Genomic DNA, 19,342 nt, shown 5'->3' on the forward strand with positions numbered 1-19,342 from the left:
CCTCTAAAGCTTTAAAAAATTATTTGCTATACTTAGCCATTGAACTGGTTTTAGACGCATGTTCATAAAGCCTTAGGAAGCTTGTTTCATACTAGGAGAACTTGGGTGTTGGAAGGAATTAAATGAGCCATTAATGATAGTCTGATAAATTCATTTTTTACTTGGCCATGCTTTTAAATCGTGATCATCACTGACGACCATCTTTGAGTACTGCTCTAACCTGAGATATCCCATGAGCATTAGGAATACATTTTCTTTGTTCTAATCCCAGTCTCTGAATGAAAGCCAAGTATAGTGGGCTCCTTATAAATATGTATTGACTGCCTAAGTGGGTATTAATGTAGGGCAGTGTTCTGATTACCAAATGCTACCTGCAGGAAGCAGAGGAAATAGCATAAATGGAGACAAGATGCTATTAGCAGATTTTATTTCATCTTTTTCCTGAGGCTTGACTTATAATCAACTCTCTCAGATCAAACCTCTCCAACATCTTTCTCTTCAGGATCTGAAAGAAGTAAAAGGTCTCCATGAAAGCCATCCTCCTGAAGGGAGAAGCTAATGTCTTCTAATTTCTTTTTTCCTTTCTCAGCAGTTCAGCAGCTCACCAGAAACTACACAAAACCTCATATCCCATCTCAAATGTGAAAGTGAGTTACGACAAAAATACTTTAAGTATGCTGTCTACAACTTGTTAGCAGCGATCTAGTTATACATAACAAAAGGGAGCCAGGGTGTAATCATCCATGGGACATGGCACACTGAATTTACCATCTTTATGGATTTTATACCAAAACCCGTCTCTATCTTAAAGATAAAGCAACTGCACCAAACAGAAATCCTTTTGAGAATCACTTGGCCCAACCATTCGAGAATTTTATCGCAATGTCAGAGCTTCAACCAGCTGCAGAGGTTGCACAAGCAGAGTGCACCCGCCCTACACAGGCAGGCCCTGAGGCATGTAAGTCCCCCTGGAAGGGAAGGGCATCATCAGCTCTGGAGACTTCCATCTTCCCGCCTGTTGCTGCTAGGTGAAACCAGGGGGGACAAGTGCTTGCTCTGGGTTTGAGTCAAACCCGGGCGTTCTAAGAGTAGAATTGCACGCCCACGGCGAACCTCCAATCCCCCTCCCTTACTCCACCTAAGACCTAACCCTAAGCCTTCCAGACCCAGGCGCTACCACCTTCCCACTCACACCCAACACCCCTTCACAGAAGACGGACATCTCCATTGCAAAGGCCAGGGGCAGTGCGAAGGAATATATGAGCATACCATAGCCAAAGCACCTCATTCCCTCTGCTCAACACTCGCAGGGTCTTTGTAGGCAAGAAGAGGTAGGAGATAAGGCTACCTGAGGGTCAGAGAGCTAGGGTACCCAAGGGCCCTTGAAAGTGGACGCGATGTCTCCACCCACCTCTCCACAATGAGTGGTACAGTCCGAAACGGGGCGGGGCGAGGAGCCTCTCCGCGGTCACTCCCCGCCCCTCTGCCTCCGGCCACGCCCCTCGCGGCCCCAGGAACGAGTGAGCGCGCGCCCCGCAGCCCCCGCCCCCGCGCCCGCGCCCGGCCCCGCCCCTCCAGGCCGCCCCCTCGGAGGCTGCGGGCTGAAGCTGGCCCTGCGCTGCGGTCGCTGCCACTTTCGCCCCAGCCTCCTCCTCCTCCTCCTTTTCCTCCTCTTCCTCCTCTTCCTGCTCGGGTGCCTGGGCTGTTCCCGGTGGCGACGCTGCTACCCCGGGTGGGCGGCGGGCGGGGCCCGGGCGGCGGCTGAGCCCTTGGTGCGGGGCGTCGCCAGGTCCCCCAGCCCGCGCGGCGCGGCGGCGGCGGCGTGACAGGTGCAGAGTCCCCGCTGAGAGCCCCCAGCGGCCGGCGCCGCGATGCCCACCATGCGGAGGACCGTGTCGGAGATCCGCTCCCGTGCGGAAGGTGAGCAGCTGCCCGTGGGGGATCGGGGGGCTGGGAGCGCGCGCGGGGGGCGAAGCTGACCCAGCCGGGGGGGGGGGCGGTGTGTCTGCGTGTGTCCATGTTTATGGCAGTGCTGTGTTTATCCGGGAAGGGGCACCTCTTCCCTCCTCCTCCTTCTTAGCACCCTGACTACCGGGTCTCTACCAGACCCTCTTCCCTTGCACTGCCATCTCTACAACTCGCAAAGCCTTTTCGGGCTCCAGAACCCCTAAATCCGTGTCCTGGGAGCAATACACTGCAGCGTGAGCAATTCGATTCATAGCCCCGATCTCTCTCTCTCTCTCCCTGCCCACCAGCTCGCACACCGGTCTCCACTCAGCTTCCCCAGCCTCATTGAACACATCCCAGCCCACTCCCTCGCCCCTCCCTGCCTCCAGCGCTGCTAGTCTTTTCGCAGCCCCCCACAATCCCAGCCCGGAGAGAAGCAGGTTTGCCTTTCCCAGACCGCAAGATCCTTTGATCCACAGTCCCTAGACTCTCTGGGCGCCAGGAGACTTAATTGGGCTTGGGTGCGCAGTGCTGCCTCCCGCAGTGAGTGCAGCCTTTCCAGGAGCTTGTCTGGTTTCGTTTCGGGTTTCCTTTCGCCAGGAACCTACACTATGCTGAGCCGAGCTTACATGAAGCTGTTTTCTTTGCTCCACCCAGGGCCAGCTGTTGAATGACTGAGTACACTTGTAGGCACTGAGCAACAGATGCCCGAAGGTGTAGATAAGGGAGCTTTGGGAGGGCTGAACACTTCATCCTGGCCCAGGAGCCCTGGGCAACCGTCTGATGTCGTCTGATGTGTGGAAGACCTTCAATGGATATATGTCGATATTTGTTCATGGCCAAAGCCAAGAGTATAGACCTCTGTTTTCATTTTTGGTTTTGCGATCCCATAAATCCTGTCCTTGAACGGATAGGATAACAGGTTTTTTTGATAAGTAGTCTGTCTTTTCATCAGTGATTCTCTGCCATCCCATCCCCACCCCACCCTTAAATGGGAGATAGGTACCAAAGTGGTTTATTTTTAATTTTTTTGAAAATACATAGAAGTTAAGAAAATAAGATAATGACTGTATTAAGACAGGCCATTTTAGTTTTCCTCTGTATTATCCTCCTGTCTCAGAATTCTGACATCTAGGATTTTCTACTTGAAATATGAAATGTTAGACTGTTTGGGGGAAAAGGCTATACACAAGAGTCAAACTGACCCGTATTAAAATTTAGCACATATTTATGTCATTGTAAAAATACTAAAAAAATAAAAATTACACAACACATTACAGGAATTTTGAATATACAATTGAAAGGATAACATTAAAATATTTTGCACAGCAAAATAAGACTTTTTCTTACATTCTGAGTGAGATGAATGGATTTTGACCATCACCATTCGAGCAATGAAAATCAATAGTTGGTGGAGTAGAAAATATTATTGTAATAGGATGCTGTTACTTAGTGTTTTCAAGAAATGGTGATTAATGGATCATATGTTGTGGGGAGTAGGGACAAGAGAAAAAATAATCTAGAATCAGTTTGCATGTATTATATGAGAGGATGTAAAGTATTAGAAGGCTGTAGTCTCATTTTTGACAGAATATGTATTTTTTTCAAAGCATGTTTACAAAGGTTACCTTGTGGGATCTCACATGACTCTTGGAAGTAGGTGAAGATGGTGGAGTAACATCTGATAGTTGAGAAACTGTGGTTTTTGATGGTTCAGTAACTCACCCAAGGTCAAGTGACCTGTTTGGAGGAAGAGCTCTGGGAAAACCAGGGTTGCTCCTTACTTAATTTGTTGCCCGTGTATCCAGCTGAGTGTTGTTGGCATGGCAAATGACCTTTCCTTCCTATATTGCTTGATTTCAGTTTATGATGTGCTCAGCATTGTGCTTGGGGCTGTGATGAAAACAAAATAAGTAATAACTCTGTGGGCTGGTGATGTGGCTCATTGCCTGTGCTTCCCACTTGTTTCTTTCCTAAGCAATCTTCTCCTTTGACAGTGCCTACTTCCTTGAAGGCCTTACTTTGAACCACAGTCTCCTAGGCTTCAGATGGTTGGATTAGAGTGGGTTCCTGACCCAAGTACAGTCCATAGGAGACCCATGTAACCTTGTGGTTTGGCAAAGGAAAAAAAAAAGATTCTCTCTGCTATTATATCTCTCTTGGGAAACATTAAGCTTAGAGACAGGATGAAAATTGAAACACAAAAAGGGGCAGAGGTGAATGGGCTGATAATATATTGAGAATGAATGGCTGCTGTAGGTCATTCAAATACTGTCAATGTAAGCAAGCAGAAACTGAGTAGGAAGATATTGAAGTGAATAAAAGGGATGGACAGAAACAGATGCTGACCTCAGAGAGTGGTGGTCAGGCCTGGGTTTTCTGACTTCTGTTCCAAAGAAAGCTTTAAAATAATCTTTTTTTTTCCTCCTTGAAGTGACTCAAATGGGTTCCTGCTCCTTAAATCCAGATTGGTTAGATGCATGACTGTCTTGGTTGTAAATTATTTACCACCAAATTGGAGAGAAAGGACTTACATGAAATTAGAAATAAAATAATCTTGTTATTGTTAATTAAACATTGTGCTTACTGTGGATGACAGAGGTTCTGTGGGAGACCAGAACTTGCCCACATAATAGGGTATTTGTTGATGAGTCCTCTAGCAGTGATTTTTCAAACTTTAAGGTCCATAGGAACTACCTGAGAATCTTGTTAGTGAAGATGCTCATTCAGTAGACCTCGAATAAGGCAGATCATTTCTTATGAGCTGACAGACAATGCTGGATAATGCTAGTCTGGTGATAACAGATGCTGAAGGATATTCTCATCTATTTCAGTAGTTTCGGAGGTGTTTTCATGGAAAAATAGTGACTATGAACCTGGATTACATCAGAGTTCTTAAGCAAGTTGGCTAGAAGCAGAGGGGGAACCTAAAAGGCGAAGAATATCAGTTTGGGCAGGTAGGGATTGCTAGATTACAGAGCCTTTTTGGATGTCAAGATGAGTCATTTGGATATAGAATTGAATATTTGAACAAGATCTTAGAGTTCATCTAATTTCTTGTTTGAGTTTCACATCAATACATCAGAAGTGACAGGGCAGGGTTTGGAGCCATTGTAAAGAAGGAACCACTGAAAAGAACTCAGATTAATTCAAGAAGTGTGTGGAACGGTGTAGAGGAGCAGGTACCACAGATGGTTATGAGTAAAGGAGAGAGTGAGAATGGGCAGGCAGGAGTCCTAGAATCCTGGTGCTGATGAGGCACATTTTGAGAACTTCTTTTATAGTCTTGAGCAGATCTGGCTGAGGAAGTCTACTATTACAGGAAGAAGTTGAGGAGGGCCATTACAATAAGAGATGATCATTTAAATTGTGAAGTAATTGTAGGACATCCAAATGAACACACTCCAGCAGTACTTAAAAATTGTCATTGTTAGTGGGCACCAGTGGCTCATGCCTATAATCCTCAGCTACCCAGAAGACTGACATCTGAGATCTGAGGATCGGTTCGAAGCCAGTCCAGGTAGAAAAGTCCATGAGACTCTTATCTCCAATTAACCACCATAAAGCCAGAAATGGAGTCACAGCTCAAGGGGTAGCACACTAGCTTTGGGCAAAAATGCTCAGGGACAGGACCTAGGCCCTGAAAAACAGCCCCCTCCCCCCAAAAAAGAAAGACAGACAGGAAGGAAGGAAGGAAGGGAGGAAGCAAGGGAGGAAGGAAGGGAGGAAGGAAGGAAGGAAGGAAGGAAAGAAAGAAAGAAAGAAAGAAGGAAGGAGGAAGGAAGTAAGGAAGGAAGGAAAATAGGAAGAAAAGATGGGCGGAAGGGAGAGAGGAAAGAAGAAAAGAAGGGAAAAGAAAAGAGAAAAAAGATAAGAAAGAAGTTGTCTCACATATGTGAGAAATCTGAACTGAGAATCTTAAAGTCAGTGATAATAGTTGAAACCCTTATAGATAAATTTGCCTGAGAGCTAATATAGGTAATATAAGACTTCAGCTTGGGACATGGCTCAAATGGTGTAGTGCCTACCTAGCAATTATAAAGCCCTGTGATCAAACAATACTACTAAGACATTTTTTAAAACTCTAAATCAAGGGCTGGGGATATGGCCTAGTGGCAAGAGCGCTTGCCTCGAATACTTGAAGCCCTGGGTTCGATTCCCCAGCACCACTTATACAGAAAATGGCCAGAAGTGGTGCTGTGACTCAAGTGGCAGAGTGCTAGCCTTGAGCAAAAAGAAGTCAGGGACAGTGCTCAGGCCCTGAGTCCAAGGCCCAGGACTGGCCAAAAAAAAAAAAAACCTAAATTAAGTAGGTATCTGAATACAATGTTAATAATGTTGAAGGAGGGACTGGAAAAAAATGGTGGCTTACACAGAATTGTTTTTCCCACTTCTACACTAGTATCAGCTGTCAGCTACGACTGCTATACAAAGTCATTGGGGCTGATGGCCCATTATTGCCCTTTTGCTTTACTATCCTGAGTGGATTACCCATAAAGTTACAACAAGGTTGATAGATGCCAGCTACCTATCAGATTTCCAGGCAAGAAAAAAACATGGAAGGTTGAAAGAGAATTTTTCCTGGAAGTCCCACGCAAAGCAGTATAGACTCCTATCTGGGAGAGAAGCTGGGAAATGGAATTTTCCAGCTGAGCACATTACTTAATGTGCATACTGAAGAAAGGGAAACAATTAATGGGTAAACAACAGGCCCAATCATAACCAGGTACTCATATTTCCAAAAAGCTCTAGCTGGACTAAAATAGGAACTATTTGAAAGCTTGTTCTTCATAAAATAGTAAGCATTAAATTGTTCAAAACTAAAATGCACCTCTAAAAAAATCCACCATGATTTGTATTTTCCCCCACTGACTATTCTAATGCTAGAATGTATCAATATTCATGGTTATTTGAAACATGTTAACTGATAAATTTAGAAGTTATTATAGCTAACCAATTGCCAGCTTAAAAATGTTTACAAGTATATGGAATACTATGTTTCATTTACCTAAAAGAGAATAAAAGAAGCAAGGAAAGTAATTTCTTGTCAAAGGAAAACAGAAATGAGGAGGCAATTTCAGTTGCCCAGGCCAAAGATGATTAAGAACTTTCATTTGATAAGCATGTACTCTGTACCTGCTGTGGCCAGCTAACTAGGGGTGAACAAAGGTTGGGGGATGAGGGAGACCCCATTGCTGCCACTGAAGGTAAATTCATGGTTTATAACTGAATGAGAATGAGTGTAGTGGTCCCTCACATCAGCAATGTTTGAAAATCTCTAAATGTCATTTTACTTGGGTGATGCTGGAGTTATTAAGTGCATTAGGACTAAATTCACTCTTTATACCAGAACCCAAACCTTTCCATGGTCTTACCATCTGCATAGTAAGCTTCAGAAATGGATTTGTCTGGTGTGTGCGTGTGTGCGTGCATGCGTGTGCGCACACAGCATGAGCTGATCCTCAGGCTTAACCTCAGGGTCTGGGCACTGTCCCTGAGCTTTTTTTTTTTTTTTTTTTTGCACAAAGCTATCGTTCCACCACTTGTGCCACAGCTCCAGTTCCGGATTTTTGATGATTAATTGTAGATAAGAGTACTAGGGAACTGTGATCCTCAAATGTCAGCCTCTTAAGTAGCTGTGATTACAAGTGATTGTGTCTGTTTTGCTCATTGATAGTGTTCCTCCCCTGGAGGACATTGACACTTCCTGGAGCACAGATACTGGGTGAATGAGCAGATGAATCTATGATCCCAGATTACAGAATACTCAATGCTGAGCTAAATGCAGACATGATAAGTACCTTCTTGCTGAAACCTGAGCACCCACATAAAAGGTGTTTTTGTGTGTTCATTGCTGTACCTTCAACACCTGTTTTGCCTGTCACATGGTCACCACTCCATGTTGGTTGATGAAATAAATGTAGGCTTTCTTCTTAATGGAAGAGTTCAACTTTGGGCTTTTATTTATTTATTTTTTATTGTACAAGTAATACTTATTGAGAAAACTCACACCACAAAAAGATTTCAAAGGGACAATAAAATCACTCCCCCAAGTGGCCATCCAAATATCTTCAGATCATAGTTATAAAATAATCATTTTAGCATATTCTTTCTGTTTTTCCAGAAGAGATGAAAAACAGTACCATGCTATACAATATAAGTCCTTCCTTGTAGGCCATGATTTTTGCCTACTTTCCCTACCTGTATTCTCATTGCCCAGAGCAGTAAACAGTACATATCAAGGACTCGATATTTGTTGAATGAATTGTTTGGTACTATTAATTTTATGACAGCTGAACATTTTTATATTAGCATACAGTTTACTAAGGAATTTCCTATGGTCATAGGCCATTGTAGTTTTTTAATATTATGATTTTTTAAGCTTATGTTAGATACATGCTGTGGGGGAAGGATTTCATTGTTACACATATTGACAACGCATTCCAATCAATCACCCATCCACTATCACTTGTTCCTCCCCCAACATCATCTCAAAAATTTCAACAATTTTCACTGTTCTATTTGCATAATTGCAAACAATGTACTTCTACCATATTCAGCCTCTTGCAGCCCAGTTGTTACACAAGTATTAGTAATTCTCTTAATCTGTTTCTCTTTCCTTGTCCCTCCCCCCTCTTGTTTTTTATTTTTGACTTTTAAAACAAGGAAATCTTGAAGAAGAAGCTTCAGATATCTTTCAGTACTTTTCAGATTATTTTTCTGTGCAAAGTCCTGAGAGATGGAATTTCTGGGTCAAACATGTTACTGTGTGAATTTTGGTACCTCTTTCAGAATGGTTGGAATGATTATATATGGCTTTACAGTTTTACAAAATTGAACAAGACTCCCTGTTCAACTGTTACTTCTCAGCATTGGGCACTGGGTTGTGTTCTTTTGTTTGTTTTTATCCTAATGATATATAGCACAGAAAGTGAAATCTTTATATTAGCTGTCTTTACTAGGTTATATACATCTGGTTGAGTTTAGTGATTGTGTCTGAATTGTTTGTTCATGTTCTATACAAAGTTTCCTTTATATTGAATGTTTTCTGTTAGTGTATGAATTTTATTTTGATATTTGTTCCAAGTAGAACTCTACCACTTGCATTACTTTCCTAGCCCCATTATGACATTTTCATATAAATATATAGTGTGCTGTAATCATATACACCCAATTTCCTTTTATTCCTTTCCTGATTCTGTCTGTCATTGCCAGTGGTCCTCATTTCACATCTGTTCTTCTAGATTTCATATGTAAGAGAAAGTATAGATACAGGCTTTTTTTTCTTTTGGTTGGTTGTAGGGTTTAAACTCAGGGCCCTGGGTGCTGTCCCTGAGCTAGCACTTTACCACAGCACCACTTCCCTTTTTCTGATGGTTAATTGGAGATAAGAGTCTCATGAACTTTCCTGCCCAGGCTGACTTTGAACCCTAATCCTCAGATCTCAGCCTTCTGAGTAGCTAGGATTATAGATGTGAACTAACAGTGCCTAGCTTATATATATGAATTTTAGAGCTTCTTATGTGTTGAAGATTTGATTGTAGTTTGTCTACTAACTTCACAGTATTTCTGAATGTATTCAAATTTATTTTCATGAGATGTGACTCTTTTTTCTTGAAGTTTTTTCATTAATATTTAAGCATATTATCTATGTAATATCCAAGTATCTAATAATTCATTTTCACATACTAATTTGAATTAATTATTTTACATAAATACTTGAGTTTTTAAAAGTCTCTCCTACTCCCCTTCTACCCATTTTTTCTCTATTTGGTTTGTCTCTTTGGCCCTTTAATACTAATCTCTTTATTGTAATTGAATTTTTCTTAAGTTCTCATGATTGTCCTCACTACTGTGTTTTTAAATTTTTCTGACTTTTCTCACATATATTTTTTCATTTGAATTTATGAAGGCATCATCAGTCAAGCCAAAGATGTGTTGGGATATTGGTATTATATTAAATGTATACTTAAGAGAATGAACATATTTCTAAGTAAGTTATGTATGCTTAGTCGTTCTTTCCATTTATTTTAATTTTCTTTCATATGGTAGAGATGTTTTCTTCAAATAAATCTTACTGATTTAATGACTTCTTCCTGGATGATTTATATTGTATGAAAACACTGTGTGTGGGATCTTGTTAGCATTGTTTTTGTTCTTGCTTGTGACTGTTAGCACTTGTAAAGTAAAGCTATTGGTTTGAAGCCAACTATTGGTCTGAATTCTTTCAGATCATGTCAAGTAGCTTTTCAGTTAACATTCATCTCCATAAAATTTCAAACTGTATTCTGTATCATAAATTGTTTTAAAACATTTTCAATTGGTTCCTCTTAACAATATAGATATTCAATTCAACAATTTTTGTTCATTTTTATCGCTGAAATGTTGTGGACTCTTGTCCTGCAAACTTTCACATAGTGGCCCCTATGTCAGAACTGAGATATTACTATTTATCATCCTTTTCCTTTGGAATAAAGTCAGAATTTTGACCAGCTAGCATTTAACTAATGGTCTCGTGAAATCTACTTATGTCAGATTGGCATTTGTATCTCAAATCAGCACTAAGAGAAATAAAATGTGACCCACAAATGCTAGATGCATGTTGGTTAAAATAATCTAGTGGCCACATTTAAAAAATATAAAAGGGACTAGGACGGAATGAATGTAATAATCCTTCTTAATATAAATCAAATATTAAATACCAATTTAAGTCATAATGTGATTTAAATATGTTTAACATGTACTATCTGAATGAATGTTAATGCATGACAAGCATGTAATATGTTATCTCTAACCCTATGTATCCAAAGTATTCCATTTTTAAGTTGGTACAAAAATTGAAAATGCAGTAGTTCCCATTTGTTATTTGTACTGTTTGGTGAGTTTGGTGGGAGTGCTGTGTTTACAGAGCCCCTGCATGTGCTCAGTAACCACACAGAACCTGTGGCTGCCTTAGCACAGCTGTGGTTATACCTACAGCATGTGTTAATATGGTAGCAATTGATGGAATGTTTTAGTCTATAAAATTTTACAATGGAAATCCCAAGTAAGCTCTTGAAAAATACATGCATAGATACACTTCTCTCAAGTAGCAACTGAAGCCTTCAGCTTCATTTTACAACAGACGGCAGCCCCATGTGTCCTCATAAAACCTCACACATGACATTAGTGCCTAGAGAACACAGATTTTTGACATAGCCCACACGACAATTTAGGGCTTTGATGAGAGTACATGAAACTTCTTTTGAGGCCTTTTCTGTTTCTATTTTTCTTTTCTCAAAAAACTTCTTTTCAATAAGAAAAAAGAAACTCTGCCTGGTGGTGTATCCATTTTCATTCAAATGTGAACATCAACAAGGAATAGAACTTCCAATAGTGTATTTTCATGTACAGTATCCCCATAACTTCTGTGGACTAAATGGACTTTAGATCTGAGCTTCATGGATTATTTATGCCTCTAATTGACTTGGCAAAGGGAGGTGTTGGTTTTAAATTCGGCCTCTGTTCATTATATTGTGTGAGATTTCTCTGAAGGACATGACTGATCTGGATCCATCTGGAGCTCTACTTAATAGCTTCAAGTTAATCAGGTGAGAGTTCAGGCAGCCTAGTTCTGACTCAGGAAACCATGTTCGTGGGCCTTACAAAGAGTATAGGATTGGCTTTTGTGAATGAAGCAAATGAATAATGGCATACAGTATTAGGAGAATTAGGAGGTAGTTTGTTCAGACATCAGTCTGGAATAGCGGAGCTTCTGTTACTGGCTTAGGACCCTCTGGTAATTTATTCCAAGAATAAGCTAATTTGGCATTAAAAAAAAAGTTTCCTTTCAACTTCTGCAAGATATTTCCCCCCTTCCACAGCCTCATCCCCATGTAGATGTAGCACTGTCCAAGTCCTGAAAATTTTTGTTTTAGGGGATGTATAATGAGCTATGACTTAGCACTCAAAGGACATGGCACGAGACCCCTGCCACTGTTTGTACTTGTAAAGACAATTCATAGCTCTCCAGGACTGGGGCCCTTGCCTTAATCAGAGAAAAGATGCTGAATCCTGACCCTGGCATTGACTCCTGGGCCTTGCTTTTATGAGACGTTCTAATGCTGAATCATCAGTTCAGCGACTTTTTCTGAAGAGTATTAGCTCACATTATTTTCATTGTTGCTCTTGAGCAGCTCATCTCAACCAGCTTTGTTACCCTATGCAGGAGCCCTTTGGTTCTGAGAACATCTATCCTCATGACCACATGTCCTGGATCACTCGTCTGCTATATTGTCATCCTAATGGCTGACGAGTAGATCCTTTCGGTTTCCTTTCTAGTCTGTTTTACTCTATTTTATTCATTTATTTTTCCTATCCCAGGACCTTTGGGCCTTTCTCTAACCAAACACATAAAATGGGTCTTTCTGTATAAATTTCATCCAGAGTTGATGTCCTACTCTATTTTTCAAGCATCCTTTTGGTTCAGTCTCCTATCTATGCCAGAATAGTAGTGATAAATATTCTCAGACGCATTCAATTTTCCCAACATGGTTTAGTTTTCCTGTTTGGGGTCAGTGTTAGGGAAATGATGTAAAGATGACTGCTTGCCATCTTTAATGCGAAGTGTGTTCAATATGAGCTTTCCTGTAGTCTTGGTACTTGGTTTTCGCTAGCTTGCTTATTTGGGGATGTTGTAGTGATTAGTACTTTTATTCATCGTGCATTTTGTAGCCCACAGATTGAGTCTTTTGTAGCTGGAGGTGGGGGGAGGATACCTTAACAACTCGGTACAAGTCTTTGAAACTTCTTTGCAATTTTCTATTTCCCATGTTTTCTTCAGTGTTTCTACAGTTGCTGATTAATGCTACCATGGTATAACATACTCCACATAGGCTATTGTGGAAATTGTGAGAACTTACCACAAATCCCAAATCACCTTACTTCCCTGGTTACTAAGGTGAAGCCACATTTTGAGACTCTTAGTTGTGTAAGGCTCTTAATGTGGAGACTATCGCTTCTCTGTGGCCATGTGGCCAGGTGGTGACCCTGGCTTTAGGATGTAGGTGATGACTGTGGCTGGTGGTGAAGAATGCCTGATGCTCTGAGGGGAAAATGAACACCACACAGTCATTATGTAGAATGCATCATGTCCAAACCCCGTGTGACATTTTATAAAAATAACTCTCATTTCATCCATCTTCATTTATTTCTGCCTCTAGACTTTTCTTGGCTAGACAATAACATGACTTGTGCATTTCTGTTTTTTTTTTTTTTCGTACAAACCGAAGTTTGACCTAGTAAGGAGGAAAAGTTGTGTTATTGGTTCAGTTCAACCTCAAATGGTTACTTTTCTTTTCTTCAAAGCTCAGCAGAAGGAAGTTGGCTTTTTGTTAACTTCTAAGTGAATATAATTAGTAAAAGAATTTTTTAAAAAGAAAAAAAAGAAAACCATCCTAATTTCCCCAGATGCCTAGTTGAGTTTCCCCTGATCTTATTAAGTGATTGTCCCCATGGAATTCATCCTTGTTGTTCCTGAAACACTCTCTTACATGTTTATTTATTTTCCCTAAGTTTCAATAGGGTAGATTTAGTCAAACCTTCATCATTTTCTTTGTATGGTGTCAGATCTTCTTCCGTATGTTTAACTGGAATTGTCCTTGCAGGTTTGGTTTGGTTTTATTTTCCACTGAAGCAAGCTAATTGAATCATTCTTTACTGTTTTTGCCTGGTAGGCTTTTGGCCAGTCTGGGTTCAGAAAACTGGTCCTGGCAGCCACCTAGCAAGTAGAGTGCTTTGTTTTGTGACATGATACTTGAGGCCATTGCTCAGGCAGGGCTGCCCTCTCTCTCCTCAGCACTTAAGCTAATTCCTTATAAACAACTAACTTGAAGGAAAGTTAAATGAGGCACTCAAAATTCTGTAGTGATAATGAGTTCTGATCTTTTCAAGCTGTGTAGCCTTGGAAATTATTTAACCTCTCTGAAAATCCCATTTCTTTGGTGAAATGGTCATAATGTATCAGTGACACTTTTGTCTGTTGGAGAGCCAGCAGCAAAGTCTGGCATGTGCTAGAATCTCCTAAAGAACCTGAAACACATTGACCACTGAGTCCCATACCAAGGATTCCATTGTTGGAATAAGAGAGTTGAAACAAAGGAAATGGTATGTACCAGTGGTGGTGGTCCCTCAGGAAAATCTGAAGGAGGGCTTGAGAGACTTGTTGATGGGGAGAATGTGGAATGTTAAAGAGGAAGAAGTCTAGAAATGGAGGTGTGGCTCAAGTGATAGAGTGCCAGCCTTGAGTGGAAAAGCAAGAACACAAGGCCCTGAGCCCAAGCCCTAATACCAGTACAATAGAAAGGGAGGTAGGGGTCAAAGAAGAATAGCTAAAGTTGGGAGCCCTGATGTCAAATGATAGCCAGTATTTCCTGACATAGAAAACACTCAGATGAAATGCTAACCACTCAGTACAACACGTTAATAATAACAATAAAATTATATTTTAAGAAAACACTGAGCTGGCCAAGTATGGTACATACCTGAAATCACCACTCAAGAGGCCAAGGCAGGATTATTATAAATTCTGAGGACACTATGGGCTACATAAAAATGGGAGAAAAGAGAGAATGGGAGGAAGTGGGAGGAAAGAACTCACATAGATTGTAATAAAGGACTGAATCCCTGCTCACATCTTAGAAAAAATGAGAAAGAGTGTCCTCATTTGATAACATACATATGATTTCAGATATTTATTCTTTATTGCATTAATCCAGATTTCAGAATTCCATCCTCTCCTTCTCCCATCTTTTCTCTGAATATTCTTTAGAACTCCAGTAAACATCATTTAATTAGTGTCTTTTTTTTTTCTGTTCCCCTGCTGTGGATGTCAGGCTGTAGGATTTGTACAGAATTGTTTGGGCTAGAGAATTCTCTCCCCAGGACTCTTGGCTCTGTAATCAGAGTTTATCAGTGTTATTTTATGTTTTCACTCTATTATTTTGACTGTTTAGATGCTTCGAACCATAGGACATTCTCCAGAGTGGAGATGGCAAATGAAAGCACTTGCTACCAAATGAGGTCTAAATCTTCATGTCCTGAATGATTGAGATATAATCAAGCTGTTCAGATTTTAGAAGCTGAGGTTTTGAAAGGCTGGTGTTTCCTTAGTCTCCCACACAAAAGGCCCATGTCACATTACTAAACAATGGCCATGAGTGTGCCAGCAGACCTAGGAGGCTCATCTCATTCTAATTGGTGGACTTGTGATTATTGCCTTAGGAGGTTCTTTCTGCCCTAGGTAACCTTTATTATTATGGCACTTGAAAGTTCTCAAAGCCTTTGTTCCATCTATCCCTATCTCTCATTCTATCTGTGATTTGGCACTGTGGCAATCTTACACATGTGCAGCAATCTGGCTTTAATGTCACTGAGCACTGGGGCTGAGTCTTTGGAGTTTTTCAGCCCACCAGCTGTCATTCATCACTTGCTGTCTTTTTTTTTTTTTTTGTCTAGTCACTTCTAGATAAACTAAAGGATGCTGGCCATTCTTTACTTGCTTGTATGCATAGGACTCTTAGATCTTTCAGCCTGTCCTGTCTCGTCTAACCAGTCTTGGTGGGTTCTTTAATCTTGCCCACGTGGCAAGATTAAAATCTGCTTGTGCAAACAAGCCATCCCAGCACCATCCCCTTTCTCAGGTTCACATAGGGTGTGATGGAGCTCTCCCACAGGTGATGGTGACTTCTCTACTTTTTTTAACCTTGTTTAGTTGACTTGTTGGATGCTTCTCCTTCTTGGCTGCAGGAATGCTTGTCATAAATGGGCCAATGTTGTGCCACACCTCTCCTGATCCTGGGTGGTGTCTATTAGGCAAAAAGCCACTGCTCCGGTATGCATAGAGTTTATTGTGCTATGTGGGCTGTGCTATGTGGTTCCCTTACCAAAGTCATAATTGGCAGGTAGGCTTTAGTTCTTTGTCAGCTGTTTGGATCGTTGAAGTTGTTAAAAAATAAAGGTACATTTTATTTCTCTTTCACACAAGGTCACAATGGAAGTAGAAGCAGGTGCCAGTCAAACTCCTCTGACTCATGCAGATAATAATATGGCATCCCAGTGATGTTAATTTGGATATTTTTGCTGCTTTCACTAAAAATGAGGACTAGTTTGTTGGAACCAATCATGTGTCTGCCTGTTTGTTATAAAATGCATCAGTAGGTCTAAAAAAAAAGAAGGTTGTAAAAATAACTACTAGCTTTCATGGTGGTTTGTTAATAATTTTTTTGGGAGTTTTGAAGGGCTAGCTCATTCATAATTACAGTTCACTTGTGACTTCCTGTGAACATGTTGCTTCTTGGCTGCAAGCTTTGACAGCACTTCACTTGGTATTGTTTTTCTGTGTGTGAAATGATAAAAACTTGCCACCTCCATTGCCATTTTAGGAGTGGTTACCTGATGACCATTTAAAAATATTTTTGGTGGGTTGGGAGGGAGAATGATGAAAGAGGCAACATTGATCAAGATGCATTGTACTCACAAACAAATTTAAACACCTCTGTATAACTACTTAAAGATAACTTTAAGGCTAGGAATATGGCCTAGTGGCAAGAGTGCTTGGCTCATATACATGAAGCCCTAGGTTCAATTCCTCAGCACCACATATATAGAAAAGGCCAGAAGTGGCGCGGTGACTCAAGTGGCAGAGTGCTAGCCCTGAGCAAAAAGAAGTCAAGTGCTCAGGCCCTGAGTTCAAGCCCTAGGACTGGCAAAAAAAAAAAAAAAAGTTTAAAAAATAACTTTTTGAAATTAGCTACCAATAGCTCATACCTATAGTTCTGGTTTATCAGGAGGCTGAGATCTGAGGATCATGGGCAAAAAATAAGCCTTTTATATTCCTGTCTCCAACTGAACAGCAAAATGCCAGAAGTAGCTAGAGCTATGGTAGAGTATCAGCCTTGGGTAAAAACCAAAGCCAAGCAAGAACTAGCATCAGGCCCTGAGTTCAAGCTCCAATGCAGGCATGCACACCTCTACACCCTCCCACACACATATACCACCACCACCCGCAGTACCTTTTTGAAAGGTTAAGATCATGAAATTCTAGAGGTAGAATGGAACTTAGAAGTCATGTCTTGCAATGCAGCACCTGATACAGACTTCCAGCAACTGATTATCACTTTCCTGCTTGAAATCCTATGGATGAAGGGATCACACCTTGTAACACAGACAGCTCATTTCATTCTCAGTCAGCTCTAATTCTTAGCAAGTCCTTTCCTGCTAAGAAAGCAACACATTTATTTTCTACACATCTTGTTATGCCAAATGTCCCCTTATTTGCTCAGGAAACTCAGGCCTAAATAGAGGACCTTCATACCTTTCACCCTTTCAATTCACCCTTTCAAAATCTTGAATTCTGAGTCTTTCATGTCATCTGCACATTTGTTCATCATATGTGTCCTTATCTTGTGATAGAAACTCAGGAGTCTGGCTCCAGAGTCACACCAATTCCTTCTAAGGGACCCTCTTGAACCAAAGCTAAGGCTTCTGAATTTGGGTCTTTAGGATTTCTCACTGTGTCCAGTTTTACCCTATGTTTAATATATGTTTCCACTGTGTTCTCTACTTCATGCCTTTTACATATGTATTAGCCCGCTTTCATTACCATAATGAAACAGTTGAAGCTGGGTAACCTTATAAATAAGAATTTGTATTTTGGTTCATAGATCTTGAGGTCCCTGTCAAGTGACTACCTCTCATGATGGCCCCCTCAGTCAGTTAGTTCCATGTCAGGATAGGGCATCATGTGGCATGAGACAGGAAACGTGTGTGTGTGTGTGTGTGAGTGTGTGTGTGTGTGTGTGTGTGTGTGTGTTGGATCTCCCTTCCTCTTTTTTTAAGCCAGTATTCAACCATGAGTGTACTCCATCTTGATTATCTGATCCTACTCCTTCCATAGGCCTCACCTTAAACTCCATGGTCAATTTAAATTTTCTTTTTCTACCTGCCTCATAATGGACATTAAATTTCAACACATGACCACTTGGAGAACATAATCAAGCCCTATCCAACCACACCAGCATGCATAAGGCTTCAGGTGCCCTGATACACTCCAGCCTGAATGGTGGTACATGCACAGTGCTGGACCTTGGATTGCAAGGCCACATTCCCAGGAGCATCTGATTGTCCTGCCTGGTAAGATGAAGGTTAAAAGAACCAAGCTATAGCACTGATATGAGCTTCCCACACACATATTTGCCCATTGCCTATTATGGAGTTACCTGTTTGTTTTAGGAAAGGGCCTAGCCAAAAGTATACTCAAAGTCCAGATGTTAGTGTTCTTACTCTCATTCTCTTCTCCTGCATCCTCTCCTTCTTTACCCTCTTCTCCCCTCCTTCTTTTCCTCCATGATGGAGGTAAAACCTTAGCCTCATGCTTGATAGGCATGCTCTACCACTGAGCTACAGCCCCAGCCCCTGGATGCTAGTGTTTCAAAAAGAAGGAAGAAATTTAGTCTGTGGAAGCATGTTGGTCTAGTGGTAACCACTTCTCTTTAAACAATCCTCTTAATCTTCTACACATGACTTTTTTTTTTGGCCAGTCCTGGGGCTTGGACTCAGGGCCTGAGCACTATCCCTGGCTTCTTCTTGCTCAAGGCTAGCACTCTGCCACTTGAGCCACAGCGCCACTTCTGGCCATTTTCTGTATATGTGGTGCTGGGGAATCAAACCCAGGGCCTCATGTATATGAGGCAAGCACTCTTGCCACTAGGCCATATCCCCAGCCCCTACACATGACTTTTGACTCGCATTAACTTCGCCCTTGTTGGGCAATAATGGTAGTGTTTGGAGTTAGGAAATGTAAAGAGCCCTTTTAAAAGAGGAATACCTTTTACCTTTTAATCTCTAAAAATGTATCCTTTAGTCTGTATATATGGAAACATAACTTTCAAAATAATTAAATCCTTACTCCATATTAACTGAATTTTCAGTGTGGAAAAGAAGTAGCTTTCTAACCTCAAGTTCAAGTTAATTATTTTCATAACTTCCCCTTAAGTCCTTTAGACGCAGTATGCCCCATTATATAAATCTATGAACTTGGAAATTATGTCTGTAGACTTCTATCTTAATATGAAGTGGTTTATAATACACAAGATGTGTTCTTCTATGACCCTTAGATGGTATCTTCTTCATCCTTTCTAGCCTCTTTCATTAGCTGTGATTTTATGGCTTATGACAGAATACTTAGTTGTCCTATAGGTACTCAGAGTTTTGTAGATTGTAGGTGTGCATGCATATGCATGCATGTGTGTGTGTGTGCTCGTGTGTGTGTTACTGTAAGATGAATTCTTTCAGAGAAGCTAGGTGCTAGCTTTTGGGTTTTCCTTGAGAAAAAAAATCTCCTGCATTCCATTTTGCT

The 19,342-nt window shown here is 41.0% G+C and overlaps 1 protein-coding gene across 1 annotated transcript in view; it reads left to right on the plus strand.

Annotated features, from left to right (window-relative positions):
* The first annotated feature begins 1,693 nt into the window (after positions 1–1,693).
* Positions 1,694–19,342, plus strand: part of Atp8a1 (ATPase phospholipid transporting 8A1) — a 219,798-nt gene continuing 202,149 nt past the window's right edge. Inside the window, exon 1 of the mRNA XM_048364487.1 lies at positions 1,694–1,920. Within this exon, the coding sequence (XP_048220444.1) occupies positions 1,872–1,920 (49 nt within the window). The 5' untranslated portion in view covers positions 1,694–1,871. The remainder of the gene's footprint in view (positions 1,921–19,342) is intronic.

This window comes from Perognathus longimembris, chromosome 16, assembly GCF_023159225.1.
Source record: "Perognathus longimembris pacificus isolate PPM17 chromosome 16, ASM2315922v1, whole genome shotgun sequence".
In the NCBI taxonomy this organism is placed as follows: Eukaryota; Metazoa; Chordata; class Mammalia; order Rodentia; family Heteromyidae; genus Perognathus; species Perognathus longimembris.